Here is a 22695-nt window from a genome sequence, read left to right as displayed (position 1 = left end):
TGAAAATCAGGTAGTCTATGGTGTCTGGGGTGAACATGCGCGCTGGCCCTCTTCCACTTCTTTGCCTTAGTTATAGAATTTCCTCAATTCCTTAGAGGTCCACTCAGTTGTCTGTTCAATCAGGTAGTATCCATCAAGCTGAATTGAACTCAGGTCCTCTTGGCTTCAAGGCCAACTTTGTCAACCATAGTACACTGCCTTGTTCTGAGAAGACACAAAAAAGGCAGCTCAGCTTACTTACCACACTTGCTACTAGGCAGCTCCCTGATGGCTTTCTAAGGTACAGAAGCTTCAAAGCAAACAATCCATGGCCTTTCATTGCTTTTTGTTTTATATTTACAAAGGGCCTGTCACATAGTAGACACCATATAAACCCTTATTCCCTGCTACCTTGGTTTCATAACTTGGAATGTTGTACCTTGTTGTATCCTACAGAGGCCTGCAGTATTTTTGTTTCTGTCATACTTATTGATCTGTGATTTTATGAGATCTTCAGGATGAAACTGATCCTTTTTTAACCTATTTTATTGAATTTACTATTTATCTTATAGTTCATTACCACAAAACTTGGGATTTCTGGACATATACACCGGCTAATGGCTGGCTCCATGGCAGGTAGGAATGGGTATGTTTTAGTTCTGTAGTAATATGCTGTCATATCTTCCACAAAAATGCTTCCAGTATTTTTCTTGTATTATTTACCATATCCATGTCCTTATCTTTAAGACTGGCTGCTTTATAGGGAGAGAAGGAAATGGCAAACCACTCCAGCATCTTTGCCAAGAAAACCCTAAATGGGGTCACAAAGAGTTGGATGTGGCTGAAAAACACTGAGCAACAACTTTATAGGAAAAAAGCCTAGTTCCTTTATGAGACCTTCTAGTAGTCAACTGACTAAGACACGGATGAGGGGATATGCTTGGGGCTGAGTTTGTGGTGTTTCAGTCTCTCTCTGGGCTTCTTGTGTGGTCCGAGACAGGCTCTATGCTGGATGATGAGCAGTAACTCTAAGGCCCTTATGTGGCAAGGCAAGGCTAAGTTGGGTAAGGAGGCCCATTCTGGCTTTAAAATCTCCAGAAACCCCATTGTGGTTCTCTGCTTCTTCGATGCCATTATCAGGGGCTCTCCAGAGCTCTTATGGGACCTTTTTGGTTTTGTTCTCAGGCCTCCTCAGAGACTTCCTGGACTCGACCTCACCTCTCGCCTTATTCCCTAGCTTCATGATGACCTTGCCTTGTCTAACACCACTGTGGTTTGAAACTCATGGTGGTGTTATTTTTCAGAAATGTTGAAAATTGGCACTAAAATTCTGAAGAGGTTCCAAAGAGGTAGAGTGGTAGGATAGAAAGAATGTTGGCATTGGATTCAGAAGACTTGAGTTTAAATCCCACTTTGGCTATAAAATTGCAGTATGATGTTGAATAAATCACCTAACCTCCCTGAGCCTCAGTTTCTTAATCTGTAAAAATGGAATAACAATAGTTGCCCTATTTCCCAGGTTGGTTTTTTTTTGAAACAAAGTGCTTTGTAAGTTGTAAAGCCATAGGAAAATAGGGGCTATTAATAATAATACTAGCATCATACCTAGTGTCCATGTATCTGGTCATTAAATAGCTGCTTTGTTTTTTTTTTAACCTGCATATTGCTCACAAATTTGATTTAAATTTTAAGCATCCTGTAATTCATCAACTAATTCTTTCTTGCAAGTAATTAAAATTCAGTAATTTATTCAAATGCATGGTGCTTCATTCCTGACAGTTTGCAGGCTGTACTAGCTGAGTGGCCCTGGGGCAATAAAGTAGCAGAAGTAACTAGAGCAGCAGATGGGACAGTCTTTGCTCAGTTAAAATGTAGAAAGAATAGACTTGAAGGAGACGTCTTCCTCTTATTGCTATACCTTGGCATTGTGTTTTAATACAACTTAAAAACGTTTTCAATTTTCTTTTTATTATGCACCTACAGGCATTAAGTGTAGATGAAATATAGTCCCTCCTAGGAGGACTTGGGAATGGTGAGATGTAGACCATCCCATAATTTGAATAGAAAATACCATATAAAATGTAAGAGAGACAAACAGTGATGTGTGAGGTTTGAGGGAGAGTTTATTTACTGGAGACTCAAAGAATACCTCAGAGGAAGTAAGATTTACCATGGGCTTAAAAGGAGGGTTGGATTCCACAGGAAGGGAAGAGAAGGACTACAATATTGTACTTTATTACACGCTTTTACTTTTAACTCACTGTACCAAGTAGCTTCTGGGGGAAAAAACAAACAAACCAAAGATTTGCAGGAAAGCTGCAGGATGACATTTGATAGGAGTTAAATCCAAAAAGACTTTGGGCTTTTGTGGCTTAATATAAGTCTTTTGGTGTCCTGCCCTTTAGTTATTGGGCAATGTCTGCTCTTTCAAGGACATGCCCACTGCACAAAAGCACAGCTTAAGTTTACTTTGTGGTTAGTGTGTTCACATTTGTATTAAAGGATTTTATGATGAAAATAATTTCAGGTACAGAAGAGGCAGGGCAGCATACTAATTCCACTTCTGAAGTTTAAAACCATAGTCTTTTAAAGAAACCTTTGGATCCCCCACAAGTCACACTTAGGGCTCTGGTAGCCCTAGGTCGGTAGGATTGCTTCATGTTTAGTACTAGCATAGGAGAAGCAGAGACTTCCCTCATTACTTGTAATTAGATACAACATACATTTTGTTTACATGAGTTAAAGGATGACCTGATTAAAGTGGAATTGTATCTTTTAATCTTGCTTTTCTTGAACCTGCTGTGGCCTTTTAGAGATGATTTTAGCTAAATTTTTGTAGGCCGCACAGTCATTTAAAGTTTATGTATTTGTAGAAGTTTTAAAAAAAGATGTGCTTCATGACGCTGTGTAAGTTTCATGTGTCTCTTTTAAAACTCTAAGGAATTTCATCATCCTTTTCCTTCCCTCATCCTACAACTACAATCCAATATGTCTTGAGTCTTCCAAGAAGGCACAGAAACGGAGAGTCAAGGTTTCTGTTTTCAAAGAGTGAGCGTTCCTCTCATTCTTTGTGTGTTCCTCCTCTCCCTGAAAAGCATTCCTTCTCTTTCCTTCTACCATTTCCCATTCACCATTAAAAACAAAACAAAACAAAACATGACCAGTGTGATAGAGGCAGAAAATAAGGTATCAGAGATGAGTAAGCAGATGGATGAACACACTTGCCTATTTGTCTCTTGGTTATTACAATTTTGGGGGCAACTTGATGACTAGGCCAGTGGGTATGATGTTGGTAGTAGTGGGGGGCTGGAGTCATGTGAGTAGGGTACTAGCTCCGGTCCCCCACTGACTCACTGTGAGACCCCGAGAACCCAGGACTCAGCTTCCCTGCATATAAAACGGGCATAACAAAATCTTTTTTATAGATTAATGACAACATCTGAAAGTCCTTTGAAAAGTCAAAAGCACTAAACAAATGTGAAGGTTTATTAATAAACTAACCATGCCATTGACCGACTGCATGTTTTTAGACAGGTCTGAATCATTTTTCTTTATATCCTTAATCTCTACAAAGAGATAAAAACTCTGTTTTATGCCAAATGTTTATATTCATGAAGGTCAGTGAGGCTTGGCTGTAGTGTTAGGAAGGCACGTGCTCTGCCCCAATGCTGTTCATATTTTTAAAAGCACCTTTGCTTTAATCTTCACAATTCAGAAGCAAATTCTTATATGCATCTCTTACCCCCACCTCCATGTCCCCCCCCCCCCAAGAATGCCAGCTTGTCTCCAGGTGCTTCTTTAAATTTGCGCATCTTGTGGGTTTTTTGGAGCTATTTCAGTTCTGCTTTGTTCATAGGCACAGCACCTTCCCTGATGTGTGAATGCCACGCTAAGTGGTCCTATGCCAGTGTCTCCCATGTCACACAATCACTTCCAAAGTTTTTAAGAGAGACCTTGAGAGTGTCCTTGTATTGCTTCTTCTGACCACCATATGAATGCTTCCCCTGTGTGAGTTTTCCATGAAAATAGTCTTTTTGGCAAGTGTACGTTTTGCATTCGAAAACATGGCCAGCCCATTGGAGTTTGTTCACATGGACTATTTGTGTCTGACCTGTGGTAGAACATTGCGAGCTCATATTGGTCTGATCAGCCAGTCAGGCACACTGAAACTTGACTCTAGCATAGTGATGTCGTTTTGGACCTCTTTAAGAACTAAGGACAACAACCAATATTTCTTCTATTTTTAATTATAAGAACTAATGGCCAAATCTTTAAATTATTTATTTATTTTTAGTTTTCAGCATTCACTTCCATAAGTTTAAATTTTCTCCCCCCTCCTTCCCCTCTCCCTGCCCAAGATGGCATGCAACCTGATCTGATGGTCAAATTTTAAAGATACGTTAATATCATTCACGGTCATGTCCTGGCTATCCACAGTACAGCCCAAATGGCGTTTTTACCTGCCACCTATGACTCTTTGGGATCTCCGATTTCTGGTCCTGGAGTGCCTGCTTAGTGCGTCTGGATACAGTATCTCAATAGGCCTTCTCTGTGTCTTATTTAAACTGACATGTTCTGTATCTACTATGGCTCTGGTGCAGCACAAAAATAACCCATTTTTCTGGGTTGTGATTTATATAGATTTGCTGTACAGTAGTTTCACCCAGTAGTCTTACTTGAGATGGAATATATAGCAAAGTTGACCTAGTAGGCTTCCTTATGGGAGATCACAGCTTGGAATGGGCACATCAGAGCCCTGCTATCATGGTGACAGCACAATATACCACTGCTGTCTGATTCACCAATGAATGCCGCTGATCTAGACCTGCCCCCCAATTTCAAGGCTATATTTGGGGTAACTGTCTTGCCTTTTCCTTGCAGGTAATTCCTTTATCAGAAAGTCCTATGTCAGTTTCAGAATATTCATATTCCATGATAAATTTTAACACCAGAGAATTAATGTTAGCATTGGAAAGATCATTAGAAACATTCTTTGAAACCTGGAAAGTTTTGAAATTCTTTTTAAACATAGAAATTACACAGACAGTGAAGTATATCCATTTTAAGCTTAGCAAATAATTGGATTTTCTGATTTTTTGAAGAAATCTCATTGTTTTCATTTGTCTTATGTTTACTTTGGGTATTTGTCATAGTCATTTTATCACCCAGTATTCACCTTGCTGGTGATGACCATTCCTGTGCTCTGCAAGACTAGTGCTTAGATATCTGGCCCAGCCTGTATTTAAAGCTTTGTCCAGCTTGGTAGAATTGAATGCTGGGTAACAAGTGCCCTGTAAATTTGTAAGGACAGAAGGAGGACTGGGGAGAAGGATCTCTTCTTTTCCCATTCATCTCTCAAACTCTTCTTAGACAGATGGTTTCTTCACTAAATTCTAAGCTTCTTGACTGAGGAGCGGTACGTTTCACACACAGAAAGACAAACTCATCTCAGCTTGATTGAAGGTCTTGTTGCTTCCTGGTAGGTGAAGACATACTGCTCTTTGTATTGGATTGTAGTTATAAGATGGGGGAAGAGGAAGGCTCTCACCACCAGTATTTCTGGTAAGTAGCTTTAGATTCCTTTTGTTTATTCATGGACACCTTTTCTTGCTTTTCCACCTAGCGTGAAACCAGATACTAAAGGATCAAAGGCCACAGAGCTGGCCTTTGGGGCAGGTTCAATAGGCAACTGCTGGTTCTTTTAGAATCCGGTTTTCATTGGACTTCTTTATCATTTGGGCAGAAGGTACACACTTCCTCTGTTCAGGTCAAACCTTCTCACTGGCAAGAAATAGCTCAGAAATAGACTATATAGTTATTTTAATCTAAACTCAAGCTATATAGAGGTTTCTTTCATAGGCCACTAAAGAGGTTTTGAGTACTACCTTCAGAGAAGAATCCTAGCTCAAATCAAAATATGTCAGTCAACTTGAAGTACTTGAAGCATTGCAAAAAAAATCTACTTGTCTGAGTTCAGGAGATTTTGCTATGAGTCTACTGGATTTAAGGGTCATAGTTAAGGATCATTTAGTAGATTTGTAGGAATTTCTCCAGTTTACACAGTGGTAAAAAGCAGAACCTGATGGTATTCCCAGCTTTGTTCCAACCCTCCTGTTAGAAACCATCCCTTAAGATTGAGCCTTTGGTGATGGAGCTGTACTTTGCATTGGTGTAGGAGAGAAGAAGGAAGCAGGATAGTTGAAAAGGATTGAAGGGGGAGAGGAAAGAAAGGTCAACACAGGTAATGGAGAAGGAGGGCAGTGATTTAAAGGGAAAGAGAGTGAATGAGGACTAATAAAAGTAGGGTTAGGAGAAGATAGAGGGGTGGAATACTGGAGTGAAGGAGGGAAAAACAGGGAAAAGTTAGGGGCAAAGTCAAATAGGAAAAATGGATGAGGGAGAAGATAGTTATGAGGGCTTAAAATTACATGCTATACACACATATACACCCACAAAGACATCTTAGAAATTAGAATGTTGAAAAAATTTACAAACATTTACCATAAATTTTTCTTTAAAATAAGAGTGGGGAAAAAGGAGAAAAAAATATAGATAGATGGGTGAGTTGAAGCAAAAGTATTATAGAGAAGTCTGGAAGAAGAGCTCATGACCAATATCACCTTATTAACCTTTTTCCCAACACTGAGGCCAAGTCAAGATTATTTAAAACATTAATAACAAAGGAAAAAATTCTCTTTCATTTCTCCCATTGCCAGTCTTTAGAACTTGGAATATTGAAATGGTATGAATTTAACTATCACTACAGAGAACTCAGCTCTAAGCAGAAAAGAAAGAGAAATGGTGTAGCTGTGTAACTTTAGAAGTTTCTGAAGACAGGTGTTTTGCAATGACTTAAACTTTAGGTTCTCATTCGTTTAGATTACCTTTGCCTCAAGCAAGGCTCTCATATTAATTTAGATTTACATTTAACATAAGATTTACTACAAAAATCCCAGAAAAGCATCTTTCTTGGTTGACAGCATAAAAAAGTCACGTTAATGTGTTATAAAATGTCCACTATTGAGGAAGGACTATGTAGTAAAAGCTCATTCATTTGGACCCAGATTGCTTGGCATTTGGTAATTCAGGCAGGTATAGATTGCTCTATCTTTTTTATTGTATATAAAATGTTTGCTAACTAAACAAGGAATTACAAGAATAAGGTTCTTAAGAACATTAGAAATACCATTTATGTTTAAACAGTTAATGGGTTAATCACCAATGGTTTGTGGCATGCCCTATCATACTTTCTCAAAGTTGTTGAATGTACTTGAAATTAATGAAACTTTTACTTATAGATTATTTACTCATTCTGACTTTACTTGTTTAAATTGGCCCTTCTATCAAAGTAGGCTTTATTGTCCTCCTTAAATGCTCACTAAATTTCAAATCAACAAAATGAAATTAAACACTCAATAAACACTCACCACGTGTAAGTCACTATGTTAAACCCTAAGATCTAGCAAGACAAAACCTAAGAACTCCCTGCCCTTAAGGAGCCTCCATTCTGCCAGCGGGTAGGACAGGCAAAGGATGGATGGATGAATTTAAAGAGCCATAGAGGGCTTATCTCTGGCAGAGAGAGATCAGGAAAAATGGGGGAGTTGGGATACTAAGTTAGGAGGGCAAATATGATGGAGTATGCCTTGAGAAGTGGGCTGGAGATAGGTTGTAAAGTGTTATAAATGCCCAAAGAGGAGATTTTGAGTAGGGGAATGATGTAATCAGTTCTGTACTTGAGGACTCTCAGTTCTCAGCCTTGTAGAGGTTGGTTTGGAGCATAGGTTCCCAAAGTGGGCAATACTGCCCCCATGGTGGCGCTGGAACCATGGCAGGGTGGTGGTGGTGGTATTATTATTTAAGTGACACAAATTTAAAAAAAAAAAAATCAGGGTCAAAGAGAGTAGATTTCCAGGGAGATGCTGAGTAATTTTTTTTAAAGGAAGCAGTAGGCCAAATAAGATCATCTGCATAAATACTATTATTGAACCCATGAGAGTTTATATGAAATCTTCAGGGGAAAGAATGTAGAAAGAGTAGAGGGCCTAAGACAGAGCCACCTCCCCCACTTTGTGGGTGAGAGAGTGGTCTGGCCAAGGTACGAAGGAAGAGCCAGCTAGAGGAGTGTTATGGAAGCCAGGAGGGGATGTTCAATGGTGTCCCAACCAAGTTCATATTGTTACTCGTTTGTATAGGGTATTCTGGGGGGAATAAATGTTTCCATTTGTAAACTGTTTTACATGTACTTTTCTCCATTTAGAAGACTCACAGGTGAGAAAACAAATCTGCTTAGCATTCTTTTTCATTGGTTTGACATCTACTTCTGTTTCCCTGAGTGAATTGTAGGATTCACAGGTTTAGATTTTCAGGCCGCTCACTGAAGAGAGTTCAAACTTAGAAAGGGGAAGAGTAAAATAAACCGAAAGAGGAGTAACAATAATACTTCCCCAATTCATTGCAGTGCCATTTTGTAACTATAGGTGAGGGCACGTATTTGAGGATTTGCAGTTCTTGAAAGACTATGAATCCGAGCAGTATGCCTCTGAAATCAGTTTTGTTGGGATTGGAATCCATTTACAAAAAACTAAATGACATTTATCATAACTTGAAACTAAACCAAGAGAATCGGGCGTTTGCTAATGTGAGTTATGATTGATGTGATGTTCTTGGTCATAATAAAATGCCAACAAATTCTGCCACAAAGCCTAGGCATGATGTTACTTGCCAAAGCCAATAAAACCTAGCAATAACAAGTATCTGTCAAAGTAAGCGTGGAAAAAAGGACCATCCAAAATAAAATCCAGGGTCTCAGCAGCTGGGGGTAGGTTCCTGTGCCTTAGCTGAAATCCTCTGGGAACCTGCAGGCTTTGGACTTTTAGTAACAATTCAAGTGATCATATACATTTGGACATTTGCAATGTCCCCATTGGAGTTGGGTTCCAACCATAAATTGAGGTGATCTTGACTATGAGTCTGTTGCAAATACAGGCATATTTGTAAAGGAAAAGGATATGCTGTCTTCACCGTGATGGAGTAGAAATGTGCAATCAGACTTGAGTTCAAATCCTTGCCCTACTACTTTATATATGTGGCCTTAGGGTTTCTAAGCTTTTTCTAGCTCTGAAACCCCTGATGAGTTGGCTGCATACTCCACAAAAATAAAGGAATGATAATGTTACTGCATTGCTAGTATGTGGTATTAGGATAGGCAATAGCTTAATTTTCATCAGTGTTTTTAGATCTGTTGTACTATGCTTTTATTCTCATTGTAATCTCTTGAGTTAGATAGGGACAAGTATTAGCATCGGCATCTTAATAAGACTGTATTCAGGCTCATCATGCTATCTCTCATCAGCTGCAGCCTTACAGCTGGAGAAGCATGAGGAAAGATTTCTTGCAGACTGATTTTTGGGCTGCCTGCATATGACTTGTGATTGACCTTGCTAAGTTAACATACTTAGAATGCGTTCTTGCTAGCAACATCATGTTTGGTTTCATTGAACTATGACTGCTTGTGTCTTATTAATAGAACAGTTTGTGAGAGGTTTCTTTTTTCTCTGCAGGTATGACAGCAGTCATCTGTACTTACCCGCTTGACATGGTTAGAGTTCGCCTGGCATTCCAGGTGAAAGGAGAGCACACGTACACAGGAATTGTTCATGCATTCAAAACAATTTATGCAAAGGTATTTCATTTTTCTCTCCTTCCTTTCTGTAACATCTGCCTTTGACATTTTGTAAAAAAAGCATCACGAGGTAAGTTTTAGGTTGGCCTTGGAGTTAGGTAGAGGTAGACTTCGGTTCAAATCCTGCCTCAGCCTCAGACACAGACCATCCATGTCCACTGTCAAGTTGCTTAACTTCCCACCATGCCCGGCAGTACTGAGACTGTAAATTACAGATTCATTGCCAGTCTGCATCAGTAGAGAAAGTTTTCCCATCACAGAGTTCTTCTACATCTGTGAAATCACAATTCTGGACCAAAAACAGCTGTTAAAATCTTTTGAGTAGACAACTGAGTTGACAGATGTCCTATTTGAGAAGTAGGGAGTGGAAAGGACTACTGTGCTTTCTCATACTCAGACCAGACCAACCAGAGCATCATGCTCAGGTCTGGGCACACATCTGGTGCATCAGTGTTCAGAAAAGGGCAACTGGTTGGGTAAAAGAGCTTGTGACATGTGAAGATCCTTTGAAGGAATGAGGGGCGTGTAGCCTTGAGAAGACTTAGTGGGATCCGGATGGCTGTTTGCAAGTGTTTGAAAGACCCTCCTGTGGAAAAGCAATTAGACTTCTTCTGGGCCCCAGAGGGCAAAGCAGGGCATTGCAAGGAGGCCAAGTTTGACATAGGTAGTGAATTTTTGCTTTATCAGAATACTTTTTTGTTGTTGCTTTCTTTTAATTGTATCTTAACAAGCACAACCCATTTACTTTTTCCTTTGAAAGGAAGGCGGCTTTCGTGGGTTTTACAGAGGACTGATGCCTACTATTGTAGGTATGGCTCCCTACGCAGGTATGGATTACAGTTTGGATTTCTTAAAACTTTTCAGATACAACTTGAGTTTGACAGTATAAGTTAGAGGGAAATCTTTGTTTTAAGAAATTGTGAAAACTTAGATTCACTCTGAACATATTAAACTGTACTGTCCTTCATGTGCTAGGATGGGCCTTTTGGCCTACCAAAAATTGAGTATTCATTCTGGAGCTGTCTTTCTGGTTGGATTGCCTTTTACTCTTAACCCCATCTTCCTTTTTAACAACTATGTTTATGACGCGGTGGCAGAGGGAAGAGTATTGTCTATAACTGTCTTTATATAAAGGCCGACTGGGTCTTAGGGGAAGAGACTCTAGAATTTTGGTCACACTAGTATGAGGCTCTAACTGGCCAATAATAATACAAGTGTTTTTATAAACAAATAAGAGATGACCCGAGTATTAGCTATTAGCTCTATTACTCTAGATTGTTTTATTAGTTTAATTGATAAAGAATATCTTTTGTTTTCTCAAATCACAAGGACTTTGTGGTAGAAAGTGTATTTCATAAATTTAGAAGGTATAAAGGTATTTTGAATATTGGACAAATTAATAGCAATTCTGAAATTCTAATATTTTATGGTAATTCAGTCTTTTATCTTTTGTTAAGAACTAAGACCACATTTAGCAAGGATTAGTAACATTGTATTTGTCATAGAGTTATTTAATCTCAAGTGGTCCAAGGTAGACATCTCAGATGCCTGTTGCAGTTTATGTGGAAGGTACACATACACATCTGGTTCTCCCCTTCCCTCTTTTCTCATGCTGGCAACCCTGACTTTGAAGACTCAAAATGGGGCATCAAGTTAAAGGCAATTCCTTATAATGTCTGAATATTTTTGAATTGAGTATTAATCTGTAGACAGTGGGGTCTAATGGAAAGACTGCTTGAACCAGAGGTAACACCCTGGGGGACACTCTCAGGGCCTCAATTTTCTTATTTAAAATGAGATGATTAAATCAAATTGAGGTTTTTTAACCTTGAGCCACTGAGCTTAAAAAAAACTGTTTCAATATAATTGGTTTCCTTTGTAATTGTATGTATTTTGTTTAATGCCTTTAAAAACATTATTCTGAATATGGGGTCCATAGGCTTTGCCAGACCGCCAAAGGGGACAAAAACGTTAAGAACCCTCGGCCCTGATGATCTCCAAGGCCCTCCCTGATTCTAAATCTATGATTTTATGGAAGGAAACATGCTTTTTAATGGAAATAATGTCTTGTCAATACCACTATTCTAATATAGCTGCTAGAATATAAAAGTCAAAAGCCAAACTAGATTTTGTTTTGCAAGTTAGAAATTATTATTTTCTCCTTAACTTACTTTATAAAGATTAATTTTGTATGAATTGTAAATGATTGAGACTATACTATATAATAAGTCTCTTTGGTTACTTATGTGTGGATCTATATGACTCCTGGTTTCCTTTAACTTGTGGATAAACTTGTTTATATTTTTTAGTATTAGTAGTGGTAGAAATTGTGTATTGGGCAAAATGTGATAATCAAGAAAGAAAAAATGCAGTATGTACTTGAATTAACTTGAAATAATATAGTGTATTGTTTTTGTACTCTTTTTTTTTCAAAATATTATAGTAAATTTACATTTTGTTTTTTAGGGGTTTCATTTTTTACTTTTGGTACCTTAAAGAGTGTTGGTCTCTCCCATGCTCCTACCTTGCTTGGAAGACCTTCATCAGACAACCCTAATGTCTTAGTTTTGAAAACGCATATAAACTTGCTTTGTGGTGGTGTTGCTGGAGCAATAGCACAGACAATATCGTAAGTTTCATAACCAGCTAAATTTAGGAAGATAACTTGGAATTGCATTATACATAGTATGTATGTATAGGACACAAAACTCTTACATAACTCTCATTTTCAACATTAATTAAGTTTTTATGTCTTAATAAGTCACTTATAACTAAGATAACTTATTATGAAGATTAAGCATTAGCATCTTAATTGTGAAAACCTCCAGGGTAGCACCTATATTTGAAGGTGTTTTACTGGTTTCAAGTAATGTTTATCTTGAATTTCTGTGGAGAAAGTAGTCTGGCCTGTCTGCTTTTATTTCATTCAATAAACTTTAAAATTTGTCCTTAAAAAAAGACCCAAGGATTTTCTCTTTTCTAGTCCTTGTTTTATATTTTTTTTTCCACAAGGATCTGTGAAATTTGAGATAATTGAAGTCATTTAGCATGAGCTTTCTTGCTTATCCTTGCCTTTTGCTTTTAATGTAAGTCTTACTTTCTTTCCTCCTAGTATCTTTGGATGGCTAACTAACCCTTCTGCCTGGTTCTGGTTCTACAGTCAGTACTGTTAGGGATCTTGAATTCAGATACTCATAACCTCTCTTCCCACCCTCCCTTTAGTATCTTTAACTATACTTTTTCCATGGAGTCTACTATAATGACAACTTTTGTTGTCTCCCCAGGCTCTAGCCCTTTTTTGACCCAGTTATTGTTTGTAGCTAAAATTTTATTGTTTTTCTCCCTTTCACTGACAGACTTCCAAATTCTGTGAATTCCACCCCCCACCTTTCTTTCTTTACCATCTCTGCTTTCTGCAACATGCCTGCCATTCCTACTCCCTCACCCAAAACGACACTGTTGAATGAAGGCCTTTCTTGCTAAGCTGAGAAGGCCTCTTTTTTTTTTCCCCATAGTACTCATTCTTCTTTACCACTAGGTAATGCTTGATCCTGTTGACTTCCCTCTGTGACTGTTCTTTCCTCCAGTCCCTTTCTTTTATTGATTACTCTTTCTTTTCTTGTTTTATTTTCTTGACATTTCCTTAAGATTCAGTCCTTGGATATCTGTATTTTTCTTTTGACATTTGGTCAAGTAGGAAAGCTCATCCAATCTTATTCCATTATCTTTTTTGTTCAGATGCCTCAGTGCTATGTGTCTCTAGTCCTTACCTAAGCCACAGTCCTCCTCTCCCCTTACCTGAGGGTGTTTTGTCCATTTCAAAAGCTGCCTCTTTAACTTTACTGGCTAGATTTCTTTCTCACAAAGACCAAGCCTTAAACCCAATCCACTCTGGAGCTCATTGGTAGGACAACAATAGGTCCCTGCCCTTCTAGCACTGAGCAAATGTAAATAGTAAATAGTAGCTATTTCTTTTTTGGCCAGGAACCCTGAGGGTCTTTCCTTACCGGTTTGATTTTTTTTTTTTTGATTAAAGGGGCTGTCCCTTGATTTACTTCTTAAAGAGGCCTGTTCACTGAATGGGCATTACCTCACTCTAAGTGAGAATCTGAAAAGGCCTTAGCCTAAAAGGGCCAGGATCTCCCATTGCATCCTAGGTCATCTCCAGTCAACCTGGTGAATATCAGGCCACTGGACCCAGATGGCTCTGGAGGAGAAAGTGAGATTGGTGACCTTGCACAGCCCTCCCTCACTGAAATTGAAGTCAACTGCAAGTCATGTCATCACTTCCCTGATGTCAGGGTCCTCTTCCAGAACAAAGGACAAACACAACAACAAGAAGAAGCCACAGTCACACATTTTTAACCCTCCTGAAGAAATAATTGTTCTACCATCACCTCAAATCTACTTATCCTTCAGTTCTACAAACATTCTCTGAATGGAGCTCCCCCTTAGTCAATCCATCAATAAGCATTTATTAAGCTGATGTGTTTGGCCCTATCCTGAGCTAAGGATATAAGAACAAACATCAAACAGCCCCTGCCCTTCATGAGCTTACATTCTAATGGGAGAGCCCATGGGGATGCCAGCAATTGCACACAGACAGAATAGATAGATGCACAGTGAATTCAAGATGCTTATGGGAATGGGGTGGGCAGCAGGGCTTAGAGGGTAAGGGGGATCAGGAAAGGTCTCTGGCTGAAGGTGGTGCTGGAAGGATTCCAAGAGGCAGAGGAGAGGAAAGGAGCCAGACGTGGGGTTAGCCAGTGGAAAGGCATGGGGGTGGGAAATGAAGCGTTTGTTTAAGGAACAGCAGAGAGTCAGGATGACCGACCTGTGGGGTGTATGGAGGACAATAGTGACTAAGAAAACTGAATAGTCATGAAAGGCCCAGACAGAGGAGTTTATATCTGAGCCTAGAAGTGATAGAAAGCCTCATGATCCAGTATTCTTTGGTTATTTTATCACCTGTCTATTATGTACAAACACCTTGGAATCCCTTCAGACCTTCAATCGAGTCCTTTCTTTTCATTCAGACTTTATCTGGGGGAGTCTGGACTCAGGGACTTCAGAGGTCCCTTCCCTTTCAATCCAGGATGCTCCTCTGATCACTTCGTGGCCACCTTTCCTCACTGCCCTCACGCCACACACCCCAAACTTCCTGTCCCACTTTTTTTCATACTACTCTAGTGTGAAGGTCCTATGTCAACCAGTCTGCTCTCTCTTCTGTCTTTTGAATACATCTTGACCTCTGTTCATCTAAAATGCCTCACCCTCTCCCCAGTCATGCTTATCATTTAAGTCCCCAAACTTCCTACATTCTCCAAATTGAGCTAGTCGTTCCCATTCCTGGCCTCCCACAGTTTTTGTCCATGAAATTGTAGACTGAATTGCCTTGTATTGTGCAGTTTTTCACATGTGGGTAGCTCGGTTATAAGCTCCTGGAAGCTTGAAACTGTGTCTTACCCTTCTCTTTTCTCAGGCCTTGCACACAGTAGAGTGACTCTATAATTGCTTATTGAATTGAATGTAAAAAAAAAAAATAAATGTCCTTTAGTTTGTCTTTTTTCTTCCTTTAGTTATCCACTTGATGTAACCCGTCGTCGAATGCAATTAGGGACTGTTCTCCCAGATTCTGAAAAGTGCCTGTAAGTTCTACATACCTTTTTGTTGTCATTAGGAATAGAAACGCTTAACATTTAAAACAAACAGGAATAGAACCACAGAATTTTATTTTTGGAATGTATTTTAGAAATTTTGTCCCACCCTTTCATTTATAAATCAGTTCAGAGATTGACTTCTCTAACGCTACATGGTGGAGCAGTGATAAAGAGTCCAGAGCTTAACCAGGCTCCAGATCACCATCAGATCTCATGGGTCTCAATCATTTCATCATATACTTTGCTAACAGCAAGCAGGTTTCAAATGTATTGTACTGTTATTAGGGGGCAGTTAATAGTGTTGGGTCAGGGCTTTTCAGGGGCTTAGGACTTTTTTGGTTTTTATTTTTATTTTTTAAAAAATATTTTTTTCTGTATTCCATGTAAAGACAATTTTCAACGTTCATTTAAAAAAATTTTAAGTTCCAAATTCTCTCCCTCCTTCTCCTCCTTCCCTCCTCCCTGAGATGGTAAGCAATTTGATATAGGTTATACACGTGCAATCATGCAAAACATTTTCAGGACTTCTCTTATAAAGCCCTTGTTCTGTCAAGACCAAGGATGCTTACAGGAAAGAGGAAACTCCAAGTCCTGTGGGTTAGGAAGAGAGGCAGTTGGACAGTCTGAGGAGGGAACAGTTTTTATTGCAGACTCTGGGAATCGCAAAACATTTTTCAATCAATTTTATTTCCTTCATGTTTTCACGGCATTCTGCTGATCATTCTGATTTGAAAAGGAAAGGGGAAAACTGTAGTTGTTAATCTGTATTTTAGAAAAGCTGCCATCAGGCTCTTCAAACAGTACTGACAAAAGTATTTACCCTCTTATAAGAACATTTGTAGCTTCCTTTCAGGGGATAATAAAAGATATTTGTTTTAGCGATTTAAATTACCTCGAGGTTGCTTGACAATATTTAGTTATAGCATAATCCAGAAAGGGAAACATATACACCTCTAGGAACACATGCAGTTCCATCAACTGGTAGGTTTATAAATCAAACAAATATTTATCTGATGAGATGTCATTAATTAATTAATACAATTCATCCAATTTTTTCCCCAAAACTCATTAAAATAAAGAACAAGATAGGTGTCAGATATATTTTGGTAGGTCCAGAGCCTCAGCAACATGACTTGCACAGATTTTCTTAATAAACATTTGCCAAATGAATGTATCAGTAAAATACTCACCCCTCACCTCAGTGTGCCTGTCCACCAGTATGTGACAGCTCCGGGGTGGTCTAGTCTTTGTTAAAACAGCATTTGTCATTTAAATCACCATGTTAGCTGCTTGAAAAAGGCCATCAGGGCTTTGCCTCCCATTTTTATTCTTCCTTATAAAGACATGTCCTCTGTTATATTTCAGTACAATGTTGAAGACACTGAAGTATGTCTATGGACACCACGGCATCCGCAGAGGACTCTATCGGGGCCTGTCTCTTAACTACATTCGCTGTGTTCCCTCCCAGGCCGTGGCGTTCACAACCTACGAGCTCATGAAACAGTTTTTGCACCTCAACTGAAGTCATATTTTTCCTTGAGAAATTGTCCAGGGCCAGACACATATATATCTGTCATACAAACATATATAATGTTTTATGTTACTATTGGCAGTGGAGGGGAGGGGGGGTTGTGCGTTGATTAAGTGAAGTGGAAAATCACTCTGGCCCTGTAAGCCCTGCACTTTTTTTTTTAAAGCCAGAAACCAGAAGTGCTTCCTGTCATTTTTTTGATGCCATAACTTGTGGTTTCCCGATATGAAACATGTCCTTAGGCCAAGACTCTGGATGTTTTATTTAGTCAGTTTCATTAAAATAACTAATAGGTCTGAGAAACCAGTGAAAGGTTCATTGGTGTCCATTACAGGTTTTCTGAGATTTACTCTTAGCTTTATCATGTGCTTCCGAGCTTTTTTTAGTAATCATGGCAAGAAAAAACAAATGCCAGCCTTCTGCCAGACTTAACGAAAAACTATGCTGGATTTTAAAATGAACTGGGTTCATTCTGTTTTTTTAATTAGATTTAATAATTTGTGATTATTGTAGCAAGAACGTATATTGCAATTTTATCTTGCCCAGTTGGGTAAATATATTGTACAAGCTAGCATTGAAAGGGTGATATTTTGTGGGTAGTGGTGACTGGTTTCTTGTCAAAATAATACAATGTACCATGGGATAAAACTGTTAGTGACATTAGCAGTGACAATGATTCAGAAGCTAAGTAAGCTTACTTGCAGGTGTTGTTATAATAAAAAGTTCTCTGATACTATGGGATATTTTACATAATTTTTTATAAAAGACAACCTAATCCTAAAAAGCAGGTAGAAGGAATGTGAGTTAAAAAAACCCCAGCCCTGAGAGATTTTCTTTGTAGAAGTGGGTTGGTTTATGACTTCTGTTACACAAGATGTATACAGGTAGACCGAAAGCATTCCCATTATTGTCAATGTATGGATCAAATGGTATTTACTGTGCTTGTATATAAGTAGAATAATATGTGCATTAATATATTTACTGTATCAAAATGTTCTTCCATGAGAGAGACTTCTTCTGTTGTGTAAATTACGGAGATATTGAATATAATTTCCAGCGATCTCCTGTTGTTTAAAAATAAGCAGGTTAAAAATGCCAGGATTTGTTCTTTGTAGCCACTTATATAGTGTCATTTTTATTTATTGTTGTAAATATAATTTCAGAGGACATGATATGTGGAATCATTGCCATGAGGTGAGTCTTAGAAAATCAGTTGAAATCATTGTGTGCTTCCATTTTTGTTTTGGGTTAAGAGAATGAGCATTTCTGGTATGGCCTTTGTAAATTAATGAGTTTTTGGAAGAAATTGGATGAATTGTGTTAATTTTGTTTTGACATCTCATCAGGTAAATATTTGTTTGATTTATAAACCAACCAGTTGATGGAACTGCATGTGTTCCTAGAGCTGTGTATGTTTCCCTTTCAGGATTATGCTATAACTAAATATTGTCAAGCAACCTTGAGGTAATTTAAATCGCTAAAGCAAATATCTTCTATTATCCCCTGAAGGTAAACTACAAATGTTTTATTGAAGGAAAACTTGCATTCTGTGCCATTTCTGGAATATGTTCAATAATTTAATAATAAATACATTTTAGTCATATTTTGAAATTTATTTCCTTCATTTATAAATCATAGGTTTCATTTATTACAGTAAAGGCCTTTATAGAAGGAAGTTGGAATCAAAAAGCAGTCATCCTCCCTTTCATCAGAGAGGTGTTACCTCCACTGGGGGTCAAAAGAGTATTAAAAACTCTTTCAGACAGTTTTGCTGACTTTTTTTTTTAAATAAGGAAGGGTTCTATCAGGAAATGATTATTGGGTAAAAGAATAATGACTATGTTGTATTCTGAAGGGTGGTATAAATAGATTCCGTACCTTCATTTTAAAGAGTTGAGCCTTTGTTAAGTTCTTAACTCTTTAACATCAGGCCAAAGTCTTATTAGAAAACTGGGCAGCTAGGTGGTGCAGTGGATAGAGCACCAGGCCTAGAGTTAGGAAAACCTGAGTTCAAATGTGGTTTCAGATATTTACTAGCTGTATATATGTGTGACCCTGGGCAAGTTCCTTAACCCTGTTTGCCTCAGTTACCTCATCTTGTAAAATGAGCTGGAGAAGGAAATGGCAAAGCACTCCAGTATCTCTGCCAAGAAAACCCCACATGGGGTCATGACACAACTGAAGGTAATTGAACAATGACAACAGAGAATTGAACCATGCAAATGGTAATTTTGGCAAAGACTAGGGGCTTTCTTTTTGCATTGAGCCTGGGCCACTCTCTGATGCTGTTGGCCTGAAGACCTCTGAGTCTAGGAAAGGTGAGCACTGGATTGAGAGTCAGGTTTAAATCTTGACTAGGCCGTTTCTGTGACCTTGGGCAAATTACTTAACAAATTACTCTGTCTACCTCAGTTTCCTTAACTGTAAAATAGGGATAATAACATTTTTCTCCCCAGGATTGAGACATTTGTAAATTGCTTAACACAGTACCTTGCACATAGTAGGTGCTAATAAATGTCGGTTTCCCTCTCTCTGTTTTCTTCAGGGCCAAGCTCAGCTATCTGTGTACGTTAGTCATTGGTCTAAACTGTTTGCATAGCCCTTTGTACTTTGCATCAGTTCATATAAATCTTCTTGGGCTTTATTCATAATTAGTGGTTTTTGTGGCACAGTGATGTTTTAAACATGTATAAAATAGAACTGCTAAACACCTAACGTAGTAAGGTTGTCCCCATATCTTTCTATCAAACCTTTCTAGCATTGTCTTGGGAGCCCCACAATAATGTGAATGCTCCAGGATTGCTAAGTCATTATCAAGGGAGTGGTCTAGATTTGGTCTGGATAATGAATCCTAGCTGGAGTTCATAATTCTAATCATAGCAGGTTTATATGAAACTAAGGAAACAACAAAAAAATGCATCCAGTTTCAAGTCTCAGTGCCTGGAACTGTGCCACACTTCAAAATTTGAAAGGAAAATAAATTGACTTACTTTCCACTTGGATGAAGTAGCCTAAGCAATCTCTATATGTACCTAAGTAAAAACTTTAGGTGGCATTTATTACTTTGAGTACTGAGGATGGGGATTGGGAAATAAAATCAGAGCAAATATACTAAAAACAAGCTTGTACTTGAAGCTTTCTGTCCAGATCTCAAAGGAGAGGTACATCCCACAGAAAGAAGGACCCAGAACCAAGGATGAATACAAATGATTGGTTTGGACCTATTTATCTGGAAAGCTACCAGGCCTAATGCAAAAAACCTTTATGGTTCTTAAGGAAGGGAAGAAGAATCTGAGTTGGAAGGATACCAGACTTAGGCCACCTGGCTTTGAATCACTTTATGGGGGCATGACCTTAGGCAAGTCACTTTACTGTTTTTAGGGTTGGATTTCCTCACCTGTAACAAGAGAGTTGAACCTGATGACATCTGAAGTCTCTTTCAGTTATAGTTAGTGGAAAGAGCTTCTGAAGGGAGTTGTAGCATCAGCTGGAAGATGCTGATGATGGCGAAGTCATCTGACTCCTTGTTTGCTTTCATCTTCAGGAAGGAGGATTCTCAGACTAGATAGCGTAGAACAAACGTTGTTAAGAGAAATCCATGATAGGTTAGAGAGATAATAGTTGTTCTTTGTCCATTTTATTTTAGTATTTTCCAATTACATGTAAAGACAATTTTCAACATTCATTCCTCGAAAGATTTTGAGTCCCAGATTTTTCTCCCTCACTCCTCCTTAAGATGACCATCTCATATAGGTTATACATGTGCAATCATGTAAAACACTTCCACATTAGTCATGTTGTGAAAAAAGAAACAGAACAAAAGGGGTGAAAAAGCAAAAAAGTGAAAATAGTATGCTTCACTCTGCATTCAGACTCCATCAATTCTTTCTCTTGATGTTGTCCTTCATTTTCAAAGAGGACCAATGATATCCTCACAATGAGTCTCACAACAACCTTGGGAGCTTAAGATCTGGATCTGGATCAAATGAAACAATCTCTGGAGTGTTTGGAGACTAAGGCACCCTGTTGAAAGTAAGGTTTCATAGCTCGTGACAAACTGGATTGATTTTTCCAGAATATTGCATCTGGATCTCAAAAATTCCAAAGTCTAAATAACTGAGTGGAGAGAATGATACAGTCAGGGTCCTATGTGGCAGGGGGAGAGGGATGCCCTTTCTCCTTGCATGGCATGCTTCTTGCCTGATGTTCATTCTTCCCATGTCACCCAATATGACTATCCCATCTCCCATTCCATTCCTCTTTGGACCATGGGCATCATCACTTATCAATTATTCCTCTCAGGAGTCTGTCATGATGACAAAGACTACATTTGTACTCATTTCTTGGATGAATGAAAAGACATTTACCAGGCACAATGTGTCAGGCACTGAGTTAATTGCTAGGGGTACAAATCAATCAACAAACTTAATTTATTAAGTGCCTATTAGATGAGAGACCCTCTCCTAGGTTGTTTGCTCATTTTTGAAGAGCATCAGTGACATCACAGTGAATTGCATTTAAGTGAGGCTGAGTACCACTCTCTCTTCTGGAATCATCTAAGCAGCAAGACTAAAGTCAGGATAACTGGTGATGGTCCAGGATGTTGTGGATGATGCCCGGCCGAGTTCTAAGCACTCCAGAGCACCTACTTCAGCCACCTTCATAGCCATTGGAAAGATTGTTCTCATCCACGTATTCTGCCAGGAGGAAGTCTTCACCCCGCTAACTCACCAATGGATCTGTGGCCCTTTGGTTACCTTCAACCTGGTTTAGCCCATCTGCTGAGATGGTTTACTCAGTGTGGTCTACATGCATGTTATAGCTGCTTAGAGCCACAGTGAGAGTTGGTGAGTCATGTGGACATTGAAGGTGGTTGAGCAGCCCTGACCCCTGAGGTGTTATTCCTCCTTGAAGACCCAGTACACCCCAGAGAGGTAATAAAAGTGTAGCCAGGTGCTTGAAATAAGGTTAGGTTTCACATTCCGGGTTATTGAAATCGCTTGATTGTAGAACAACTGTTCAAGTCTTTGAGGAACAGTGGGAAAGGAACAACTAGGTGCTAGAACACTGAAGATAGAGACAGATAATTTGCTTTTCCAAAAAGGAAGGAGTAATTCTGTGAATTAGTACAGTGAGTTGAACCCTGCAAATATCTAGACTGGATTGTTAAGTTGATCATTTTGAGTTCTCAGAAAGGGAAATGCAGTGATCATTGGGAAATAAAATGAGCTCATTTAGGCTGCCATCCCAAGCTAACCTCTTGGATTTTGGGGATAAGGGTATACCAGCCAGTTATATCTAGTAAGCACTTACTGTGTTCTAGGTACTCTGCTAAGTGCTGGGGCATCAGAGAGGCCAACATAGTTCTTGCACTCAAGAAGCTTACCTTCCAATGGAGGAAACAATACGGAAAGTACTATGTACATACTAGACTAGGTGGGTCTTAGAGGGAAGGTATTCGGGAGTGAGGGGAACCTCAGAAAGGACTGGGCAAGGTGGGATTTGAGCAGAATCATAGGAAGAAAACCAAGAGGCAAATGTGGGGGAAGCAGAACGGTCCCCCATGGAGATGGACATGAGAAACTGTACCAGAAGTCTGTGGAGGAGAGTAGGATATATGAAGACTGGCAAGGTAGCAGGGGCCAGGTCAAGAAGGGCTTTAAATAGTGAAAAGAGGACTTCATGTTTGACCCTAGAGGTAATGAGGAGCCATGGGAGTTAATATAGCAGTGAAGTGGAGAGGGAGGAAGACCAATTAGAAGGCTACTGAAGTAATCCCCAAGAGGTGATGAAGGTCTAACTAGGGAAATGGCAGTGTCAAGAGATGAAGTCTTGGTGGA

The 22695-nt window shown here is 39.0% G+C and overlaps 1 protein-coding gene across 3 annotated transcripts in view; it reads left to right on the top strand.

Moving 5' to 3' along the window:
- Positions 1 to 18458, top strand: part of SLC25A16 (solute carrier family 25 member 16) — a 44949-nt gene extending 26491 nt beyond the window's left edge. For 2 of the 3 annotated variants that reach the window (XM_036736063.1, XM_036736062.1), the window contains exons 4-9: positions 552 to 615; positions 9543 to 9664; positions 10425 to 10491; positions 12131 to 12293; positions 15244 to 15312; positions 16690 to 18458. In XM_036736063.1, coding sequence (XP_036591958.1) covers positions 552 to 615; positions 9543 to 9664; positions 10425 to 10491; positions 12131 to 12293; positions 15244 to 15312; positions 16690 to 16846 — 642 coding nt within the window. In that variant the 3' untranslated portion in view covers positions 16847 to 18458. Of the gene's footprint in view, positions 1 to 551; positions 616 to 9542; positions 9665 to 10424; positions 10492 to 12130; positions 12294 to 15243; positions 15313 to 15932; positions 15938 to 16666 lie in introns of all 3 variants that reach the window. The other variant, XM_036736064.1, reaches the window with a different exon arrangement.
- The last annotated feature ends 4237 nt before the right edge of the window (positions 18459 to 22695 follow it).

This window comes from Trichosurus vulpecula, chromosome 8 (genome assembly GCF_011100635.1).
Source record: "Trichosurus vulpecula isolate mTriVul1 chromosome 8, mTriVul1.pri, whole genome shotgun sequence".
In the NCBI taxonomy this organism is placed as follows: domain Eukaryota; kingdom Metazoa; phylum Chordata; class Mammalia; order Diprotodontia; family Phalangeridae; genus Trichosurus; species Trichosurus vulpecula.
Note: the sequence above shows the minus strand (reverse complement) of the source record. Positions and strands in the feature narration are given on the sequence as shown.